The following is a 21,806-nucleotide window of genomic DNA, read 5'->3' as shown; positions in this document are numbered from 1 at the left end:
GGATTCTAATGTAGCTGAGGATGACCTTGTAAGAGGTCGAAACCGGTCCTATTATACATGTGATATTCCATCATACATGTGATAATAAATATGTATTGATTAGGTGGAACCTTTCTTTCTTTTTATGATATCTGGTGGCTATCAATACGGAACAAGAATGAAATTAATAAATCAAGATCCGTACGTACCTATCGAGTTCTTGTGATTTCTAAGTACACAATGCCTAAAGTTAAGCAATCTCTGAGTGTTTTACTCCGACTCCGACAATGTGACTCGTTTTCTACTGACGGGAAAATTCTTTTCTGAAAAATGTGCGAAAAAGAGGTAAGTTCATATTGACATTTTCACATCTACGTTCTTAAAGATATTACTGGTCAAACAGTTGATATTTCATGTAAGCCGTATGTGCAGCATACGGTGCCTACCTACTAGGTAAGTAGAGAGAAGTCTAAGAATTCAGAGTGTAGACCCCGTTAGATCCTCAGATTTTACATTTCCGAGGCGCAAATTGGCATTTGGATTTGATGGTTTTTCGTGGGATCGTTGAGAGGCTGCTCGTATTTCTACTGCAATATTTGAAAATAATTTCATAGTCCACAATGCTTTATCTTTGTTCATTCCATGTATTTCTTTCTTACTTATGCGTACCTACCCATTTATTTTCAGATCGAGATTTTGAAGGGTTTTCAATTTTCCCAACATAAAACTACAAGTGGGCACTCAGCAAAAGTCGAAGAATTAAAAAAAAAAAGGAAATCGAAGAAAAAAGCGCTGATACTACTCTTGTTCAATCAGCAACAGCACTCGGACGAGTTCTCTTCCAGAGTTTGTAGGGCGTTCTTAAGCGCTAACATACCCCTCTACAAGGTCGAACATGCTGAGGTTAGAGCTCTCTTCAAGGACTTTGCAGGAAGAGAGTTGCCTCATGAGTCAACCCTACGTAAAAATTATGTTTCTTCAGAATATGAAAAGGTATGAATTCATGCATGATTGCCGTATTCCACATTCTCGTTTAAACCCTTTAGAAGTAATTTTAACATGGATCTGGCTCTGTCGTAATGAAAGTAATCTCTCGATAATACCTTCATTCCATGAAAAATATTAATTCCGGTACTTTTTTCACCAGGTTCTACACGCAAACAGGGACGACATCGGGAGCCACTCAATTTGGTTATCTATCGACGAGACCACAGACAGTTGTGGAAGATACATGGCCAACGTTATTGGTGGAAAACTCAGTCCCAGTGAACCGGGGAAGGGCCACCAAATTCTTTGCTGGGAGCTAGATGTGACAAACCATGGTACCATAGTGCGAACAGTGCAAGCAGCTCTGCTTAAGTATATTATTGTTAATTTATTTTTCGAGTGTTTTGCCAAAGTAGAATAAGTACAGTCTGACTATAATTTCAATGCATTCTACGTACGCTCAGTGAAGATTCTGATAGTTAAATATCTCTTACAGTCGTACGACATGTCAGAATCCATTAACTGAACAGTTCACCCTCCATTTTATGCATTCCTGTTTCAGGCTTGCTGTGGCCAACCTTTTCAGATGAGGAGGTGAACAAGTACTCACATTGGTGACTGACGCTGCTCCCTACATGATTAAGGCTGGGAAGAGCCTCAAACTTCTCTACCCGAAGATGTTACATGTTACTTGTCTTGCCCATGCAATGCACAGAGTTGCTGAGGAGCTGCGCAAAAAATCGTTCAGCGTCAACAGCGTCATTTCTTCAGTGAAGATAATTTTCATCAAGGCTCCTTCTCGCATCTGTGCCTTCAAGATGATGCATCCAGAGCTCCTTTTACCTCCCGAGCCCATATTGATACGATGGGGAACTTGGATCTTGGCTGTCTTGTATTATGCTGAAAATCATAGGGCAATTGAGGAGGTAAGACTATTTGAAATGTTCAAAATCTTCTCATTTTCGAGGTTTTCTCTATCATTCCTTTCATACCTTTTATGTTTACTACATCATATGGCGCCCAATTTTGTAATTTTCTCTGTTATTCTCCTTGGCTAATGTTTTGCAATTATATTTTTTGCAGGTGGTATGTACGTTTGATGAGGCAGACAGCAAGTACATTGCGGAAGCTAAGGCTGCTTTTAAAATGAAGGGCTTGATGCCATCCTTGACTTTCCTAAAAGCCTATATGAGCATCATTCCTGAGTCCATCCTAAAGTTGGAATCGCGAGGGATGGAGTTGGTGGAAGTGGTTGCTACAATACGAGGAGTCATCCAAGAAGCCGACTTGTGGCCTGGAGAGACCGGGAAAACCGTGAAACAAAATTTGGAGTTCATGCTGCCTCGAAATCCCGGTTGGAGTGCAGCGTTGGACTTTGAGAAGATGCTTCGTGGCGAGTCTGCACCGTCAGAGGATTTTCCGAACTACTCTGCTCAAGAAGCAGCATCATTCAAATATTTACCTCTTATGTCAGTTGACGTCGAAAGATCGTTCTCATCATTGAAACTTTTATTGACTGATTTAAGAAAATCATTCAAAACTGAAAACATAGAAAATATTCTTGTTGTACAGACCAGTGCAGATCTACTTCACTGACTCGCCTAATTCTGAACTATTTGTAAACGAACTTTTAAACTGTAACTTTTATAAGAAAACTTCTCATATATATACTTGAAACTTGAATGCGAGTATATCGCAGTGTTTCATACATAAAATTAGAAAATAAAGCTCGTATATAAAGATATGTTATTGGTTTTTCATTTCACTTTCCTTTCTATAGTTTTTAACGGTGTTTTCGAGCATATTCTGCGTATTTAACTGCATATAATGGGTCTTTTTGACCATATCTAATGAGCATATAACACATGGTTTTCGAGCATACCTGGAGATTTTATCGAGCATATTGATCCGAGCCCTAGTTATAACATATTTACACACGAAAATCAAAGCGTTATTCGCCATGACGAAATACTTAATTTGCGGATATTTACAAGTTCCTATAACGGCAATGTAGCCTTATTAAAACTTCTACCAATAGTTATCATACACGTATTTAAGGCAGTAGATTAGTTTGACAGATTAAATGGTCAATTATTTCACTTGAAAATTGTCTTAATGTTCACACGCGTATTTCTCATGAATGTTTAAAGGCAGTTCCATTCAAATATGAATACAAGTTTAAATCGATTAAATTTGTTCAAATGCAGTTAAGTTCCAACATGAGTTATTGTTTTATAAGTCTTGTTGGAAACTTTACTGTAGAGTGTGTATGATGTGATGTCTTGAGTTCGAACCTCGCGGACCCGTTCACGTGAGACAGCCTGACTACACGACGGCAGTGAGATGAGAATTCAACTGACTTTACCTAGCAGAATCTTGTTCTTTTATACCGATCTGTCGAGGTCAGCTTCCTCCCCTCGTGGAAAAATCAAGTTTCTTTACACCTTAAATACTCTTAAGTCCGTAAGCCAATATTAATGAAATTGCAGTATGTTTGCCTTTATATAATGGGCTATACGATGGCGTATCTCATTAATTAATATCTCAGTGGGTTCCAAAGTAAAATTCCTTCTAATATGTTCGACAATATCAGGTGGTGTTCACATGATGGTTGCATCACCTCCCTGCGTGACGTAGCTTGCTTGCTGTATGCATGCCTGAGCCATTCCGTTGCGCTACTTCCCATGCTAGGGTCGTCCCGTTGCGCTGACTTCCATTAAATAAAATTATGTTCCAGGCCATACATGGTTCCTGGTACAGTACCTAATGATCAAGTATGTCAAAAGCTTTAGCAAAATCCATATAGTTTCAAATGTCAATACATCGAATATCAGTTGAATTAATTTTTTAGTTGGACAAGAAATTTTGTAATCCCCCTCTGTGGTTTGATAAGGCACAAAGTAAAATAATTTAATTTGAGCTAATGCCGGTAGTATGATTTCATTTGAATGTAAAGAAGTAAATGTCCCTTCATCAACATATACATTCAAATCACATTATTATGACCTCCTACTAGTATCCAGTAGAGATGGGAGTTACATATCGGAACATGATAATGGATCCTTTACCATCAGAGTAATCTGTTGCAGAAATATTACTGTATGTTCCTTCGGAGACCCTAATACAAAAGTAACTGTCGCATCGAAACCAAGGGAAGGGTAGGGAGTTCCTGATTGGTTAACGGATATTAGGAAACATAGCAGTTCACTTTGAGCGCGCACTGCTGTGCAGGCGAAAGCGATAATTTTGTAACCGTTTATAGGCAGTACTGATATTCCTACCCTGTTACTTGCTGGCTGGTTACAGATATTCTTCATTATTCAAAGTGCTTTGTATTAGGCTTACTAGTGGGAATACATACATTAGAGAAGCGTAGTTTCTCAGAACTGTTACGCGTGGTCTTCCCACTATGCATCTCATGTTTCATGCCGTGTTGTGGACCCGATACGATTTATGTGGACAAAACCTAATTTACAGGGAAACGGTTTCTTAGAATCGCGTTGTAAGGAAGGTACCAAATAATAATAGTATAATTAAAAAAATTTGAACTGGTTCAAGTAGCTCTCATTAATGTACATGGTAGTCAAGTATTAGGTCCTGAAAAGCCATCACAAGTGCCATAACGTGTATCTGTCCCTCCTGAAACTCCGTCATTGACTGCAACCTGTGAGGAGTGATATAGAGAAAAAAAATGCTTGACAAGCCCCATTTATTCCCAACCTTCTTCCTATGGCAGAAAACGAAGATTTTGGAGACTTTTATACTGGATTTCCAGAGCGAGTTGGCTACACAGTGTGGATCACGTAGCTGTTAGCTTGTATTCGGGAGATGGTATGTTCTAACCCCACTCTTGGCATTCCTGCGGATAGTTTTTGGTGGTTTCCCATGTACACACAAAGCAAATACTGGGACTGTTCCTCAGTTGAGGCCACGGTTGCTTTCGTCCAAGTCCTGACCTGTCCCATCGTCACCATAAGATCAGTCTGTCGGTGCGACGTAAAAAAAAAAAAAAGGAGAGTTCTGATTTAAACTCTGCTTACTTCTTGCATGATAGAAGACTGTTTCCTCATCTCTCATTCCGGCAGCATCTGAAGTGTATATGACCCTCGTTCATCAACATATTTTATAATGTCGGGTTTCAGTGTCTGTCTAACTACAGATCCTTGGACATCTAGGAATACACAGAGCTACCTGGCAAACACGGCGATTGTTATAAACGAAGGTTTCAAAGTATTCTCAGAATGTAAATGGGTCATTGCAAACATTTTCTTGGAATAGTCAAGAATGTGAGTAACAAGCTGGTGAAAGGGAGAATGGAAGAGAAGGAAGCGAGATAAAGATATAGTATTGCTATTTGTTTATAAGTACTTCCAAAGGTGCAGTTAGGGGTTGCAAGAGGCAGGAGGAGCTATAGTGAATGTTCATCCCAAAAGTTGACCTGCAACTTAATTTAGGTTACTTTTATATCCTAATACTCCAACCTAATACTGCACTGTAACGGATACATGCAAACATGATACTGGAAAGTAACCATTTGTCCCATTCCTAGTATGCCGAGTAACCAGCCAGACGGGTTAGAGGTGTCTCAGTCAGGTGCTGATGGGTCTCTGTATAGTCATGCTATATTCAGTGCATCCCATAGCTGTTGAGGGTGCGTGGCAGAGGAGACAGACGGCAAAAGTGATGATCGGTGTTGTCCAACAATGTTCAGTTAGATTGAGATCGGGGCTATTTGGGGGCCAGGAATGAACATTTGAAGTCTTGATCATGCTCTTCCAGCCACATGCAGACTCTTCTAGCTTTGTGGCAAGGCGCAGTATCGTGCTGGAATATCCCATTCTCCTGAGGAAAGACAATCGTCGTATACGGGTGGATGTGATCACTGAGGATGGTTTCATAACCAAATCGATCAAGAGTGCCTTTCAGATGGATAATGGGACCTAGAGAACACCACGAGAACATTCCCCGGACCATAACACTGCCACCATCTCCTTGTATTCTTCCAGCAATAGTTGCAGGGTGTTGGTTATCCGTTTATTACTGGACACAATTGTGTCTATCTGTTCTATGCAGCTGAAAACATTACAATAAATAAACTTTTAATATCCACCTATTCAATACAATAATAATGTTGTTATATAGATGTAATTGCAACATACTAATTATATACAGTACTAGTTTCGACGCATTTTTTGCGTCATCTTCAGCTGTACAAAGAAACGGAAAATAGGCTAATTATATAAAACTCATGATAGACCTTAATTTTTGCATAATATAAAACCCTATGAAATCTACAATAAAAACAATGACACCTAGTAAAAACTTTTGAACAAGTAGAAGACTTGCGAGTCAAACATATACTGAACAGTTCTCAAGTTGATTGATTTCCCTGTGGGCATACAGTAGTGAGTTCATTAAATTTGGTGAGCAGTTTACAGTAATAAAACATTTTGTGTCCATTCAACTACAGTTCATAAACTGCAGAGTCATCTTAAAAATCGTGAATATTGCTGGATAAAATTTAGGTATGGCGGAATTCTTCTATATCTAAGGCCTATGAGGTGGAAACATATGAATAGCTCCTTAAGGTGTATATAAGATCTATGTTTCTCAGTTGAGGAGCATCGTTTCAAATCGTATTAAGTGCACAGTTTATAATTTTACAGGAAGTTAAAAAATCGTTTTACTTCCTAACCAAATAAAACATGTCAAAATTCTAAACGGCAAAATCTAGGTATTGAGGTTATGTTCCCTAATCAGTCATGATTCAAATTGTTTCCCAATACATGAAGGTGTCATTCTAATTATAAAATTTCATTTAATACGTTTTGAACCAATTCGCTGAACAAAATACGTTTTGATACAACCTTTCATTCACATAATACGATTTGAAACGTTCATTTGATTCCAAAGAGTTTTATTGACTTTATTGTTAACTACAGTGCATCATGTACAGTAAATTAAGTTATTATTAACGCATTGTTAGTGCTATGTGGATTTTTACAGTCTTGAAAGTAATCTTTCTTCCTCATGCAAACAGTCACAGTCATCATTATGAGTCGGCCTACCAGTGTCTGATGTTGAACAGATGTTTAGTGCTGAAACATAAAATTGTAAACTGTCGAACTCCTTCCTGTTGTCTCTAAATCTGGTTTTCAGTAGGTTCTCGACATCCAGTTTTTAGCGTCAGGTAATGTTCTCGGTTTATCGATTACGGGAGGTTCATGTACCTGGCCCAGCCTTATGCCTCGTTTCAAAAGGGTTACGAATCACTTTGAGGGGTCATCAAACCTGCACGTCGGTTCCATCTTTACGTAACGTGGTACTGACCACTTTTCTCGCTTTTGTTCAGAATCACCATCTTCGTTTCTTTAATCCCGTCCAATTTGTTAAAATGCTTGGCGAGGATCTTGTAGTCCCTTATAACCCATTCTTTTCCGAGATGTTTTACAGTCCCTACAGACTGATAGATCTCTGGGCATTCCCCGAGAGTAATGATGTCAGAGCACTTAAGAAACTTTTCTACTACACCAAAAAATCTTGTCTGCATGTAAAAAGGAATGTTCTATGACAGGAAAGATGACAATAATCATGGAAATGTTAGTGGGTGCTTTGGTTTGTAGCCATAAACTAGAGCATGGATAATATGCATGTTCTTGTTTTGGTCTCCACATCCGTCTGCGAACAGCCTGATACAGGTGATCGATTTATCGAAATGTACCTCATCTAAGAACGAAGTAACAGCTGATGACACTTCGTTTGGCCCTCTTTCAACCTCAGTCTCATTCCATATATAAAATTTCGGATTCTGAATACTGACATCGCTAACACACAGTGCGTAAAATGATATTTGGAGCGAATAGAACGCTTCGCTAATTGATAATTTAGGAAGTGGTTGTACCTGTTACAGATCAAAGCAGAAGAACATTGTGTTAGCAGGTCGTTGACTCATAAATTTGTGAAAACCCTGTGAGCGAATTTTATCTGCTCCCATATCAGCTGGTAAACAGTTCTTTTTATCACTATATTTTTCATATTTAATCTGAAAGAGCATTCGAGCGCAGTAACTACGAGCATCCATGGATGGTGTCCCAAACCCAACGTTGAACTGTGTACGGAAAATATTCTGGAAGAATCACTTTCTCACTTTCATGTCCACGGAAACACACTCCTACGGGTAGGTAGCCCTTCATGGTGATGGAAAGTGAACAGGCATGCAAGCAATACCACACTGTCAAGTACGATATAAAAATAGTGGGAACAGCCAACAAAAGAGCGGGATAAATGCAGGCTGGGAGACATTATTGTGAACATAATACATTTTGAACCGTTCGCCGTGGTGCACATAATACGATTTGTTCTTAATCATGTTTTTCAGTACTGAGTTCCTATGGGAAAGAATACGAAATGACCCAATCTAACTCAACAGCTTTAAAGAGCATATCCTAATTGGTGGGAAACCGCATCAAAACATATTCTGACCTCGACTGCATTTAATACGTTTTGAAATGATGCTCCTCAGTTCAAATGTTACTGCATTACGATCAGTCTACGACCGTATGGGGTACCACATTTGAACAGAGAAACATAGATCTTATATACACCTTAAAGAGCTATTCATGTGTTTCCACCTCATAGGCCTTAGATATAGAATTTCATCATACCTAAATTTTATCCAGCAATATTGTAATTACATCTATATAACAACATTATTATTGTATTGAATAGGTGGACATTTAAAGTTTATTTATTGTAATTCTCAGTTCAATACGGACAAAAAATGAAATTTCTTATGTTAACTAGCTGAAAACATGACTTGTCAGACAAGGCTACCAGTCAGCAGATGTTCAGGCACCAAACTATGGAGCAAATTTGTCATTTTTGTTGATACGCCTGTGTTATCATGGTTACAGGCACCCTCTGTGTACTCTGGAGCCCCATTTGCAGAAGGGTTCACTTAAACGTTACAGTAGAAACATGTCTGGATGCCCTCTCGTTCATGTGACGGCAAGCTGTTCAACTGTATCCTGTTGGTTGTTCTTCAAGCACTGTCGTAGTCGATGCTCTCCTCGGACATTAATGACGTGTGGTGCTCTGCAGTTTCCAGGACATTTATTCCGTTATATCATTCATCCACTTACGATACTTTTTTTTTACTACAGAGGTTGTGAACAGTTCACAAACGTAGTTGTTTCCAAAATGGTTCAAGTCGATGATTGTTCTTTTTTTGTGAAAAAACCTACAACCTGTTTTCCAGTCATTGGCCGGGTCAGGGATGTAATGAATGAATCATATATATAGACTATTGGTACGATGCGGTCGGCACTCCCAAAGTGATTTATTAATGACTGATAGATGCTATGAAATGAGAATGGAGAGTGTTGCTGGAATGGAAGATGACAGGGAAAACTGGAGTACCCGGAGAAAAACGTGTCCCGCCTCCGCTTTGTCCAGCACAAATCTCACATGGAGTGACCGGGATTTGAACCACGGTATCCAGCGGTGAGAGGCCGACGCGCTGCCGTCTGAGCCACGGAGGCTTTTTCTTTTTTTTGTAACTTGGTTAAATTGTTTCCCTTTCCCATGACAGTAGAAAGTGCAATGCGTACAGCCAGCCTGTCGTCATTTTATGTATCCACTTCACCAGCCCATGTCACGGTCCATACATCATGGACTGCGCAGAGATGTGTCTTCTAGCAGGTGGTCATAATAATGTGATTTGACTGTGTATGACCAGTAAAACAAATTTATTTTGTACACACTTCTCCACTTGCTATGTATTGTGAAACATAAGCTGCATGTACACAAAACCATTACCTGAAAACACTATTACAGTATTTTTACAAGGAATGTGGATATATGAGATGGTACAGGCATGGAATGTCTTGGCAATTGCACAAGTTTCAAAATATCCTGTTATCTCCGATACAATCTGCAGTCCACTGTCAGTCATTTACTGTTGGCAGGGGAGTCCAGAATGAGTTGCAGCACTGAATTACCTTAACTAAATGTATGTGTACAGTGCTGCATTTCCAAGTGTGGGTATTTCTCATTGTCTTGCGCAATTAGCAAAAATTTATGTTGTTGCATTTGTATGGATTACAATGACCAATCCAGTAATGTAAAACTTGGGTGATAGTCATGTTATGTACAATTAACAAGGATTAGAGTGCTTGTGTACTGTGAACATCTGAGTTCATTGCTAATTTCAGTATGCAGAGAGTACGTTCAGTACATACAGTACAGTTTATATTGTTAGGGCAAGTATGTCAGCTAACTCAACAGGGAAGAAAACATGTAAATAGTTCTCTTTAAAGGAGAATTTTTTTCTCTAAATGAAAGAGTTGAATTGCACTATAGTTCTCAATTGGATCTTTCCACCGAATATATTTATCGTTATAGGCCTATATGGTGTTGATTAATATACATTAAAAATACATTACAGCACTAGTTTTGATCTATATTGATCTTCTTCAGGTGATAATACATCATACTACTAATAACTAAAATAGCATTCACTATTATTAAAATGTCACTCTTCTCATCTTAAAAAAAATTCACAAACTAATTCTACTGTTCTGAATCAATGTCATGGTAAAATGGGTCATTAAAGCAGTCTGCACCACTCAAACACTTGTGAAGTACAATCACCTCATCTTAATTCTAGTTGCGAAGCGCTGTGTGATGGCCCACTGTTAGTTGTTGTTGCTTTTCAAGTAGTTTTGGCTAGGAGCAAGCATCTCAGATTTTGATGATCGGATCTCTATGTCCGACTCGTTGGCTGAATGGTCAGCGTACTGGCCTTCGGTTCAGAGGGTTCTGGGTTTGATGCCCGGCCGGGTCGGGGATTTTAACCTTCATTGGTTAATTCCAGTGGCCTGGGGTCTGGGTGCTTGTGCCGTCCCCAACATCCCTGCAACTTACACACCACACCTAACACTGTCCTCCTCCACAATAACACGCAGTTACCCACACGGCAGATGCTTTCCACCTTCATCAGAGGGTCTGCCTTACAAGGGCTGCACTTGGCTAGCGAGTAGCGACTAGGGCGTTCACTTCCTTCATTTCTACCGAGGTCTATTTTGACGCAATAGAATATAATTATAAAGGATACGCATTCTGGCATTGTATGCAACAGTAAGTACGTGAATGACTAAGCTAAGTTCAGAAAATTATTATTATTGGATTTCTATGGTTTATATAGATGTGAACTGTAGAATAACAAGTTTTGTCTATTGCATGAAGTATAGTAGATGTATGACGTCTGAAAAAAGAAGAAAAGCTAGTGTTTGAGAATTCCTTGTCAAATGTGAACGTGAATGAAAAGAATATTAGTTTTGAGACTTACTCCCTCAATTCCTCATGGGCTTGCTTCCTGTGGCCTTGTTGGTGGTGCACTGCGTACTGTTTCTCGCTTGTAGCGAGCTATTGCATGGAATGTGTGGTTTGAAGGGACTGGAGCATGTGCTTTCAATGTTGAGTGGCAATTTTATCAGAATAAACATTTTAATTAGGGGAATGATGGCATAGTATAAAACATTTTTCAGTTATTTCATTAAGATTGTAATTAAGATTAGTGTATTGATCTAAGTGTATAAAACATTCTTCGGTGATATTCTGATATAACATGATATAACATGAAAGTGCTCCTGAGTCAAAACACAAGTTAACTGGGGGCTTCTGGTCTTGAGGATCTTAAAAGGTATCATCCAACATTGCTCAAGTACACTGATTGAGCTCTTCAAGTCTACATATGAAATAGGCTTCCAATTAAGGTATTTTCATTGTAGAGTTTTTAATGAATACTAGCTGAAACCCGTCAAGATATGACAGTCAATGGGGTGAATATTAATTGAAGGATTTCCGTGTACATTATTATTATTTTTTTTTTACAATTTTCTTATCGTGACAATGGAATAGGAACTGGCTAGAAGTGGGGACGGTGGGACTGTTGCCTTAATTAAGGTACAGCCCCAACATTTGCCTGTAGTGGTGGGCAGTCTGAGATGAGGTCTCGAGATGTATCGAGAATAGCGCAAGCACTATTTCTCGTGAGAAATTTCGAGGGATCTTGAGAGCATTGTCAACGCATTGTGTGGCGAGCAGCGTGTCGTATGCCTACAGGTAGACGGAGCTAAATGTTGGTTGTGCCGAATATGCGAAGAGCCAACAACGGGTCTTCTCCATTCCATAAATACGTGTCAACAAGCGACTAGGGCGTTAATTTCTTTCGTTTCTACTGAGGTCTATTTTGACGCAGTATAACATAATTATAAAGGATACGCATTCTGGCATTGCATGCAGCAGTGAGTATGCGAATGACTGGGCTAAGTACAGAAACTGACGGCTACTGTGAGTACACCTACCTGGATATTAGAGGCGTGCATTATTCCAACTCGAGACGGTGCAAGATTTGCCTTGCTGCATATGCAACCACCATTACACATGAGTGGAACGTGTAATCTAAAATGCCTGAGTTTGCTGCAGTTCTTTTGACAAGTAGGCGTACTGTAATAGACAAGAAAAATGTTCCACCGATCAATACATTTATTGTGAATGAATTATTGCACTAGTATCGGTTTCGACCTATCTTGGCCATCATCAGCTAGCACACAAATTTACAGTCATAGGACAAAATTACAAAGATGTTACGTAAGAGCATCTGGATGTCTAATGAAAAATGAAAGTAAAGTATATTGCAGTATGTTGCGTTAAAAATATCTCTGATTAAAAGTGGTGATGGTTAGGATAAACTAAAACCTATTGATTGAGCATGGACATGAGTACATAAACACATTAAAATATATATGCCACATCATAAGACACTAAAAAATATAGCACATTAAACACATTAAAACATGGTATATTTTAAAAACGTCTATTAAAATTTGAGATCATGTTGCGTTGCATTCATTCTTCAATCCTCTTGTAGTTCTTGTGTTGATTAAGTTGAATATCGAGAATGTTCTATGGCTGATATACTTTGTATTGGTATGTTATAAGAACTCTTGTCATTAAAATTTGAAAATTGAGTATTATGCAATTCAACTGTTGATGTAGTCAGGTAAGATTTATGTATACAGCAAGATAGGGTTTAATTTTAGAGCAGTTGGTGGTGACACTTCTCTCGTCTATGCACGTTATATGGTTGTTATCTGTAAAGAAAAGCTAATATGAGTATAGCGTATGTATGAAGGAATGCCTGGATGCATGTGTGAAATGATAAAAGTACTTACTGTTGTTGCTGTGGAGGTTGTGTACCGATATGTTTGGAGATTTGTTGTGTTCTGCTGCGAGTACGTCTGGGGCTCATGTGAGCTGTGTGGAGGGATGTTGGTGGAGGGGATGGAGGAGTGGCCATTGTGAAGGTAGGGGCGGGGTTAGGTTTGTGATTCGTCGGTTTGTTGTGACGTGTGTTTACTAATTTGAGATAGTCATTTTTTATTGCAGGAATGACTTTGTCAAAGATGATACTGGTTTTTTCTGTAATGTCGTTAATGTTATCTTCGGTTATGTTGAGCAGGGGGCCCTTAGAGTTTATGTTTAATATCATCATGTCATTATTGATGTCTGTGAAGTTGTGATTAGATTCTTCTACATGTTGGCCTATTTCTATATTTCTTTGGATTAATACGCTAACCCCAATCATAACATTAACGACATTACAGAGAAAACCAGTATCATCTTTGACAAAGTCATTCCTGCAATAAAAAAATGACTATCTCAAATTAGTAAACACACGTCACAACAAACCGACGAATCACAAACCTAACCCCGTCCCTACCTTCACAATGGCCACTCCTCCATCCCCTCCACCAACATCCCTCCACACAGCTCACATGAGCCCCAGACGTACTCGCAGCAGAACACAACAAATCTCCAAACATATCGGTACACAACCTCCACAGCAACAACAGTAAGTACTTTTATCATTTCACACATACATCCAGGCATTCCTTCATACATACGCTATACTCATATTAGCTTTTCTTTACAGATAACAACCATATAACGTGCATAGACGAGAGAAGTGTCACCACCAACTGCTCTAAAATTAAACCCTATCTTGCTGTATACATAAATCTTACCTGACTACATCAACAGTTGAATTGCATAATACTCAATTTTCAAATTTTAATGACAAGAGTTCTTATAACATACCAATACAAAGTATATCAGCCATAGAACATTCTCGATATTCAACTTAATCAACACAAGAACTACAAGAGGATTGAAGAATGAATGCAACGCAACATGAACTCAAATTTTAATAGACGTTTTTAAAATATACCATGTTTTAATGTGTTTAACGTGCTATATTTCTTAGTGTCTTATGATGTGGCATATATATTTTAATGTGTTTATGTACTCATGTCCATGCTCAATAGGTTTTAGTTTATCCTAACCATCACCACTTTTAATCAGAGATATTTTTAACGCAACATACTGCAATATTTTACTTCCATTTTTCATTAGACATCTGGATGCTCTTACGTAACATCTTTGTAATTTTGTCCTATGACTGTAAATTTGTGTGCTAGCTGATGATGGCCAAGATAGGTCGAAACCGGTACTAGCGCAATAATTCATTCACAATAAATCTATTGATCGGTGGAACATTTTTCTTGTCTATTACATTGAATCCAATCAATACGGAATATGAAACTTATAAATAATAAGTAGGCGTACATCGTTAGCGGACCCTGCATTCAATATCATATGGCCACTGTTTGTGTTTACTGATCTTTTGGTGACAAAGGAAATAATTCCTTACAATGTTACAGAGTATTCACGTCATAATTAGGTACTTCGATATATGATGGTGCAATGTGTAATTGTGTCTAATTGTACGCGACAACTTTAAGACGATGTCCGTAACGCAACGTAAATCGTGGATATCTGTTATTTTGAAGAGATACCTCATAGCACAGCCTGCTGTGTTGTTTGTTCAAAAGAAGTAAAATATGTTGGCAGAAATATTTCTGTGATGATCCGATACTTATAATCACATAATATCAATGAAGGGGAATGGTCACAGAACACATCCGGCTCGGCCTGCATCACAAGAAGCTACCCTGTCTACAACAATTGAGAGGTATCCACGTAGGTGTACATCCTATTTACAGTTATTAACAAATTATAAGGGTTATTCAACTATGATGTTGACCTGAATTAACTCGTGAAACGTTTAAGATCCTGACATTCTGTTTTCACTTTCGTTATTGGTATTAAGGAACTCATAGTTGAACATGCATTGCTTTCCTAGGCTTTTGACAAAATGTATAGGCACACACGTTTCCATATGAGAACTGCTGATGGTACACTATCAAGCTTACACTCGTAGTTACTGGATCTAGCACCGGTTGCAGCACAGGAGAATCGGTTGTGAGAGCGTTGCCCAAAACCCCTGTCGAAAGAATTGGAGTAAACTCGCGCATTTTAGTTTACACATTCCACTCATGTGTAATTGTGGTTGCATATGCAGCAAACCACATCTTTCCCCATCTGAAGTTCGAATAATGCACGCCTCTAGTACCCAGGTAGGTGTACATCTTATCTACAGTCATTCACAAATGTCCACAGATGTCCACCTCTAATAAGTTGTGAACAGTTTAAGATACTGACATTCTGTTTTCACTTTCGTTAATGGTATTAAGGGGTTCGTAGTTAAACATGCATTACTTTTCCAGGCCTTTTACAAAATTTATTGGCTCACATGTTTCCATATGTGAACGTTATTTCACGCAATAACTGCTTATGGTACACTATCGAGTTTACATTCGTAGTTACTAGGACGTCGTTCAGTTCACAGCACAGGAGAATCGGTTTCGAGAACTGTGACGTCAGTCTCGAGCGAGAGCTTTGCCCAACACTATTTGCCTTGGGTGAAAATGGGAAAACATGGAAAACCATCTTCAGGGCTGTTGACAGTGGTGTTCGAACCCACTATTTCCTGATTGCAGACTTATAGCTACGTGACCCAAACCACACAGCCACTTGCTCGGTGGATTCCTTATACAATTACCTTTTGGCACTATTGCAACTTTAAAATATTGCTCTCTTGATGTTGCAACATTTAACTGGCCATGGCTGAAAACCAGCTGAGGTAAATGGAGACCTTCACATCCCTGGAGGTTTATTGATTGTGATAGAAAATGCCAAGCTGATTGGAAATTGATGCCTCTTGAAGGAAAATAGAAGTGTTTTGTTGGATGTTGTTAAGTTAGTTTGAAGGATTAGGGCTCTTCGTCCAGCTCTGTCTCCACTTATTATTTCCAAATCTAAACAGTTTTTGTGCATGTATGCTTGTGCAGAGTCCTGTTGTACACTCCAGTTCTGTCCCATGAATAAAGTTTGATTTAGAGGCTTTACAACAGAATGTGATACTGTGTTTTGGAACAGTTTGTGGATATTTTGACACTTTTCTCTTAAAATGGAATGTTCAAAATGCCATCTTAAGAAAAATTCCACATAACCTTCACTGATGCTTGGAGGTATCAGAAATTGGTGAATAAAATTCCCCATGATCATTGGAAAAATTACTTATAAGGTGGTATAAAACAATGCAAGAAGGGGCTAAATAAAGTCTTTAAATAAGCTGAGATAATTTTCATTTTTAATGCGTTAGTAAAACTCCAGCCCTTGTGACAAGATATTTCTAATGTTATAAGTAAGTGGGAATTAATGAAATCTTACTTGGAATGCGCCTCAGAGGAGAGATGTGTTCATTACGATGTCCAGGAACTGACCACCGTGCCCCAAGAACTACATTTACTTTTATAACCTAATGAGTATTACATGCCATTTTCATTTCTGAAGTAGCTACTTGCATTCCTATTGGCCAATGTAAAGTGGCATGTGATCTCATTCCAGTCATTAATGTTAATCACAATCTGTTACAAACACCAGCACAATAAAAGCGCAAGGATATGTAACATGTTAAGGAAACAATGTACAGTACAGAATAGCTATAAAGTTATGTGAAACTTACATTAATGTAGAGGAGGGTAGAGCGTTGCTGCAGCCTTCAGGAATTTGTGGACCAAATCGTGTTTCCACAAGAAAATAGAGGCCAAGGGGCGCTTCGCGGCTGCTGAGCCCCCAGACCCCTTTTACTTGTCCCTGTATCACAGGTCTTGTCCAGATCCTATCCTAACCGTCCACACAACAAGAACCTCTCCAGACCAACGGTCTTCTTGTCCAGGTCCTATCCTAACCGTCTGCACGGCAAGAACAAGTTCTCACCAATCATGTAACAATCATCACCACCAACAGCTATTGAAGCACCACTCACTCATTAGTTCCTAAGTACAGAGGTTGGCAGCACTGAGCACCGTTTGACAACGTCCTTTCCGAGAAGGCCGCGAGCGTGTAAACAAACAACAGTCGTTCTGCAGGGTGTGCAAGTTTTGTCTCGAGGGCTAAAGTAATGATAATGCGTCATAAAGTAAATATCATAAGCTTACTACATAGGCCTAATAACAATAACAATACTAATAATCAGGGCTTGAAAAATTTTCTTCAGACCTAGACGCCAGATCTAAAAACAAGGCACCGCTATAATACAAATACAGTATGATGCATAGGCAGACAGGTTTTCAACTTAAATTATAGTTACTGTTATAAAAAGTACAAACTTAACTTGGTGAACTGATTACCCCTCAAAGATTGTGGCTAATTAAGGCTATATAAGTCAAGTTTTACCAAGTATCAGTGTGTGTTTTGTGGGCTTCAGTTCCATGTACATGTCTGTTAGTTTGAGCAGTGAAATACCAATTTTTTCTGTTCTGGATGGATCAAAATTTTCTACTGAGGGGCCATTTGTGCAGGGAGTTCCATTTTAGCTCCAAGAGTGAAGCCTGATGACAGTGAAGTACATAGAGGTGGCACGATCATAGCAATGTGCAAGAAGAGCTGATTTTGTCAGTAAAAGGTATCATACTTCATTGAAATGAATAAAGTGAATGCACATTGTAATTGCAGGAATTTTCAGATGCCAACACTGTATGAAACCAAAACTTAAGAGAGATATTAAGTCATTGGCAAAACAAAACTATATCTGGAATAACATTTCAAAGGTAATATATAATATGGAGTATATCATATTACCTCCATTGTTATTCTGGTAGTCTCCTATTTATTGAAAGGAGAACCCCCTCTGGTGTGTAGTTGCGGTGATCACCTTACTGTGGTACACATCCTTATGGAGTGCGTGGACCTGGCTGATCTGCGCCTTAGGCTAAAACTCCCAAGTACCATCTCCCTCATCCTACGAGATGACGAGCAGTCTAGCACTCTACAGGAATTATACGAATTCAAAGGGCTTGGCAAGGGGTTGATGTAAAGCAAGTTTTGAACAGTTCTGTAAAAAAAAATTTTAGGCACGTTGCTTTGCGTTGTCAGTGCTATCTGCATCAAGTGTATGGATGAACATCGTTATTGTACGGATTTTGAATATCCGCGCTTGGTTTTGCTTTCGGCGGTCAAATCGGATTTGACTTTCGATAGTAACTGGTAATACGAGATGCAGTGTTTGAAATCCGACATTATCGATTATCACCATGCTTTTGTCACCTGTTCGACCTCAGCTGCTACTTCATTCACTGAGATGTTCCCAGACAAGTAGCAGGCTGTGATTTTGAAGAAAGGAAATCTGGGAAAAGTAGCAGGCTGTGAATTTATATATAACAACTTCTGTAACTGCGTCGTACTTCGTAGCAGCTTTGAAAGGCTTTGTTTGTGTGTGAGTATGAGTAACATTGGTGGTAGTTCTGAAACTTGTGGAATTGTATGACGAATTGTGATTTAGTATTTTTAAGATAGAATATTATCAGTCTTTTAGGGAGGCATATTCTGCTCAATTTCCTTGTTTTATACGATCACGGAAAGTGTTCCCAGTGTTAAGTGGAAACACATGAGCACTCATCAAGGTGTAACTTTGTGCAAGTATTTAATTTCAGGGGTGATCATAACATATATTTGACTTGTATTAATATTGTTTATTATCTCCCCCCTTGCCGTCCTTTTTCATTATGTCTCAAGACTTTGCGACACATGCACTTGTTGTTAAAAATTTTCAGCTTTAGGATCTTCCGGATTTCTATTTTTGAAAGTTGGCAGGTATGCATTAGGGGCCGATGAACTTAGATGTTCAATCAATCACTACTGATCTGCATTTAAGGCAGTCGTCCAGGTGGCAGATTCCCTATCTGTTGTTTTCCTAGCCTTTTCTTAAATGATCGCAAATAAATTCGAAAATTATTGAACATTTCCCTTGGTAAGTTATTCCAGTCCCTAACTCCCCTTCCTATAAACAAACATTTGCCCCAATTTGTCCTCTTGAATTCCAACTTTATCTTCATATTGTGATCTTTCCTACTTTTAAAGACACCACTCAAACTTATTCGTCTACTGATGTCCTCCCACGCCATCTCTCCACTGACAGCTTGGAACATACCACTTAATCGAGCAGCTTGTCTCCTATCTCCCAAGTCTTCCCATCCCAAACTTTGCAACTTTTTTTGTAACGCTACTCTTTTGTCGAAAATCATCCAGAACAAATCGAGCTGCTTTTCTTTGGACTTTTTCTAGTTCTTGAATCAAGTAATCCTGGTGAGGGTCCCATACACTGGAACCATACTCTTGTTGGGGTCTTACCAGAGACTTATATGACCTCTCCTTTACATCCTTACTACAACTCCTAAATACCCTCATAACCATGTGCAGAGATGTGTACCCTTTATTAACAATCATATTTATGTGATTACCCCAATGAAGGTCTTTTCTCATATTAACACCTAGGTACTTACAATGATCTCCAAAAGGAACTTTCACTCCATGAACACAGTAATAAAAACTGAGAGGACTTTTCCTATTTGTGAAACTCACAACCTGACTTTTAACCCCGTTTATCATCATACCATTGCCCAACGTTCATCTCACAACAGTATCGGGGTCACCCTGCAGCCGCTCACAATCTTGTAACTTATTTATTATTTAAACATAAGAGTTTCATTTTTGGTCCGTATTGAACTGAGAATGGAAGATAGGAAAAACTAGAAAGGTTCCCCCTTTTCAATACAAAAATGTTATAGGTTTATTTATAACATGTATTTGCACTTGGGACTAGTTTCGACGCTGTGTTGGCGTCATCATCAGCCAAAAAATGGGAAAATAGGCCAGTGTGTAGGCATTCATATTACACAAGGTGTTACATTAAACAATACAAATCTTGCAAGGAGATAAAAACATGGATGAATATAGAAACAAATGAATCGTTGAGAAAGCAAAAGTTATACATGTTAAAAAATAACCTTAACCACACATCTTGCAGTGCGAAAATATTCTTCTTGAATGATTCCTGAGTATAAAACACACGCGCACACATTTCTGAAGAGCCAGCAGGCAGGACAAAGTAAAGTGAAACCTTAAGGGATCTTCTGAGAAGAGTTCATCATTTTTCTATGTTCCGATTAAATAATGAAGTCTCCCTTGAGTTCCTGATAAACATACACAACAGGAAATTCTCCTTCACTCTCAACAATAGCTATAAAGACCAACGGTAAATTTCATTTTTCAAAGACGTGAAAGCATGATCTTGAACGTGATGTAACTTCTTTCATTTAACCCATTTTTTACACAAGGTGTTACATTAAATAATATATCTCACGAGGAGATAAAAACAGGGACGAATGTAGAAACACATGCACCGTTGAGAGAGCAAAAGTTGTACATATTAAAAATAAGCTTAAGCACATAACTTGCAGTGCGAAAATATTTGAATTTGAAAGATTCTTGAATAAAAGACGCACGCGCACACACTTCTAAAGAGCCAGCAGGCAGGAAAAAGTAAGGTGAAACCTTAAGAGTTCTTCTGAGAAGAGTTCATCATACTTTCAATGTTCCGACTAACTAATGAAGTCTCGTTTTGAGTTCCTGATAAACATACACAACAGGAAATTAAACAATATACATCTTACAAGGAGATAAAAACAGGGAAAGTTATACATATTAAAAATAGTCTTAACCACAAATCTTGCAGTGTGAAAATATTCGTCTTGAATGATTCCTGAATACAAAACACACGCGCATACAATTCCGAAGAGCCAGCAGGCAGGAAAAAGTAAAGTGAAACCTTAAGAGTTCTTCTGAGAAGAGTTCATCATTTTTTCTATGTTCCGACTAGCTAATGAAGTCTCCCTTGAGTTCCTGATAAACATATACAACAGGAAATTCTCCTTCACTTTCAACAATAGCTATAAAGACCAACGGTAAATTTCATTTTAAATATTGTGCAGAGATGTGAAAGCATGATTATGAACATGATATAACTCCTTCATTTAACCCAATTTTTACACAAGGTGTTACATTAAACAATACACATCTTACGAGGAGATGAAAACAGGGCCGAATGTAGAAACAAATGCATCGTTATGCATATTAAAAAATGAGCTTAACCACACAACTTGCAGTGCGAAAATATTTGCCTTGAATGATACATGAATACAAAAACGCACGCGCACACATTTCTAAAGAGCCAGCAGGCAGGAAAGAGTAAGGTGAAACCTTAAGAATTCTTCTGAGAAGAGTTGTATTTTAAATACTGTGTAGAGATGTGAAAGGATGATCTTGAACATGATATAACTTCTTCATTTAACCACCTATGAAAGTCTCTCTCTATATTACATAGCTTCAATAACAACCATTCTGTAGATGCACAAAATAATCTTGTAATCTTCACAGGTCCGGTATTCAGCTCAACAAGAATATAAAATTGGTATTCAGGAATACGTTTTTGAGAGTTTGGAGGTTGACTGTGCCAGTATTTGTGGTGTATTGTT

At 38.5% G+C, this 21,806-nt stretch overlaps 1 protein-coding gene across 2 annotated transcripts in view; it reads left to right on the top strand.

Moving 5' to 3' along the window:
• Window positions 1–21,806, top strand: part of LOC136863212 (G patch domain-containing protein 11) — a 247,143-nt gene that overhangs the window by 56,909 nt on the left and 168,428 nt on the right. The window contains exons 2-5 of one of the 2 annotated variants that reach the window (XM_068226346.1): window positions 667–972; window positions 1,127–1,301; window positions 1,529–1,892; window positions 2,050–2,688. The exons of the other annotated variant lie outside the window; for it this stretch is intronic. Coding sequence (XP_068082447.1) covers window positions 1,602–1,892; window positions 2,050–2,562 — 804 coding nt within the window. The 5' untranslated portion in view covers window positions 667–972; window positions 1,127–1,301; window positions 1,529–1,601 and the 3' untranslated portion in view covers window positions 2,563–2,688. Of the gene's footprint in view, window positions 1–666; window positions 973–1,126; window positions 1,302–1,528; window positions 1,893–2,049; window positions 2,689–21,806 lie in introns of those variants that run through there. 2 annotated transcript variants of the gene reach the window in all.

The sequence above is a fragment of the Anabrus simplex genome, chromosome 2, assembly GCF_040414725.1.
Source record: "Anabrus simplex isolate iqAnaSimp1 chromosome 2, ASM4041472v1, whole genome shotgun sequence".
Classification (NCBI taxonomy): Eukaryota; Metazoa; Arthropoda; class Insecta; order Orthoptera; family Tettigoniidae; genus Anabrus; species Anabrus simplex.
This window is presented reverse-complemented; position numbering and strand designations above follow the sequence as displayed.